The sequence below is a fragment of the Corvus brachyrhynchos genome, unplaced genomic scaffold (genome assembly GCF_000691975.1).
Source record: "Corvus brachyrhynchos isolate BGI_N302 unplaced genomic scaffold, ASM69197v1 scaffold248, whole genome shotgun sequence".
In the NCBI taxonomy this organism is placed as follows: Eukaryota; Metazoa; Chordata; class Aves; order Passeriformes; family Corvidae; genus Corvus; species Corvus brachyrhynchos.
Genome location: NW_008239641.1, coordinates 61,013 through 63,250, shown reverse-complemented (window position 1 = coordinate 63,250; position 2,238 = coordinate 61,013). Strand labels below are relative to the sequence as shown.

Genomic DNA, 2,238 nt, shown 5'->3' with positions numbered 1-2,238 from the left:
CAGAACGTTCCGTGCACTTTCCTGGACAGGATCCATCTGTCTTGCATCCCTCTTCCATCCTGTCTTGATGCCTTTTCCATCCCGGGCGCTTTTCCAGAACATTCCGCGTCCCTTCGCCTGCAGGATCCGTCCCATCTTTTGTTACACCTTGATGTCTCTCCGTGCCCGGCAGTTTTCCAGAACATTCTCTGGTTTTCCATGGTCAGGATCCATCCCTCTTCCATCGTCTCTTGATGCCTTTTCCATTCTGGGCGGTCTTCCAGAGCATTCCATGGATTTCCATGGTCAGGATCCATCTTCCATCCCTCTTCCATCATCTCTTGATGTCCTCGGAGCTGGTCACCCTCTTGGGGCATCTCCACCCTCTGTCACCCGTCCCAGGAGTCACAGCCCTGGTGTCACCTCCTGGTGTCACCTCCTGGTGGTTTCCCGGGTGATTTCCATCCTTCACCCGCCTCCGTCTCCGTCCTGCGCCGTCCCCTCGGGGACCTCCTGGGGCCCCTTCACCCGTCACCGTCCAGCTCTGCACGTCGCCATCCCAGGCGTCCTCTCCGCCCTCCTTCACCTCCCGGCACCTCCGTCCATCTCTTGATGTTCCTCTTCCGGCCATTCTGTGTCACCTCTGGGGGTCTTGGGGGGTCACCCTTGTCCCCTTCACGTGCTGGGGACCTTCCTCCATCCGGCATCACCGGCACCACGTTGGGTGACTCTGGTGGCATCTTTGGGCTCCTTGGGTTCGAGGCCACCTTCCTCATCATCATCATGGTCATCATCCCTTCATGTCCTCCAGGACCATCTCCATTCTCTTCTCCATGGAAATGACCTTCCTCTATCGTCATCATCATCGTCGTCACTGTCACCATCATCCCTTGGGGTCCTCCAGGACTTTCTCCATCCCCATCATCATCTTCATCATCATCAATCATCATCACTGTCACCATCATCCCTTGGGGTCCTCCAGGACTTTCTCCACCCCCTCAGACCATCTTCATCCTCCTCCACCTCCGAGCCATCTCCTGGCACCGTCCCTCGGCGTCACCGCCCGTCCCCCCGAGCGTGTCCACCCTCCCTCCTGTGCCAACGACCTCTGTCACCTCCTGGTGTCCCCCACGCTGGAGCCACCGGCCGCCCTCCATGCCCCCCTGACCCCACCACCCCTCGTGGCGCCACCGGCCGACCCCGCAACGCCGCTGACCCCTCGTTGTCCCTCTGTCCATCCCCGCAGCCGACATCGCGCGCAACATGGGCGCCAAGACGGTCATCGCCATCGACGTGGGCAGCCAGGACGAGACCGACCTGTGCAACTACGGCGACTCCTTGTCGGGCTGGTGGCTGCTCTGGAAGCGCCTCAACCCCTGGGCCGAGAAGGTCAAGGTGAGGCCACGGGGTGACCTCCCTGGGGGTGTTCCGGCCATCGTTGGGGTGTTCTGGTCATCGTTGGGGTGTTCTGGCCATCGTTGGGGTTCTCCGGCCATCGTTGGGGTGTTCCGGTCATCGTTGGGGTGTTCCAGTCATCGTTGGGGTTCTCCAGCCATCGTTGGGGTGTTCCAGCCATCGTTGGGGTGTTCTGGTCATCGTTGGGGTGTTCTGGCCACTGTTGAGGTTCTCCAGCCATCGTTGGGGTGTTCTGGTCATTGTTGGGGTGTTCTGGCTCTTTCTTGGGGTTCTCCGGCCACCCTTGGGGTCTTCTGATTCTTCATCGAGGTTCTCCACGAACCTCAATGTCCTGAGTGTCCCGGCAGGGGCCGGGCCTGGGTATCCAGACGCGCCTGGCCTACGTGTCGTGCGTCCGGCAGCTGGAGGTGGTCAAGTCCAGCTCCTACTGCGAGTACATCCGGCCACCCATCGACCGCTTCAAGACCATGGACTTCGGGAAGTTCGACGAGATCTACGTGAGTTTGGGGGGCTGGGAAGGGTGGGAGGCGCGGGGTTGGGGGGCTCCGAGATGTGGGTTGGGGTTCTCCGGCCATCGTTGGGGTTCTCCGGCCATCGTTGGGGTCTTAGGGCTGTTCCTTGTGGTGTCCTGGCCATTGGTTGGGTGTCCAGGATGTCACTTGGGGTGTCCAGGTCATCATTTGGGACTCCCCAATCATCCTTCGGTGTCCTTGACCATCAGCTGAGTGTCCTTGACCATCAGTTGGGTGTCCTTGACCATCAGTGGAGTGTCCTTGACCATCACTTTGAGGTGTCTTGGTCATCAGTTGAGTTCCTTGGTCATCACTTGGGTGTCCCGGTCCA

General features: G+C 60.0%; 1 protein-coding gene across 1 annotated transcript in view; it reads left to right on the top strand.

Moving 5' to 3' along the window:
- Positions 1-2,238, top strand: part of LOC103621067 (neuropathy target esterase-like) — a gene marked incomplete at its 5' end in the record, with an annotated part of 20,666 nt that overhangs the window by 13,509 nt on the left and 4,919 nt on the right. The window contains 2 exons of the mRNA XM_017742322.1: positions 1,226-1,374; positions 1,743-1,892. Coding sequence (XP_017597811.1) covers positions 1,226-1,374; positions 1,743-1,892 — 299 coding nt within the window. The remainder of the gene's footprint in view (positions 1-1,225; positions 1,375-1,742; positions 1,893-2,238) is intronic.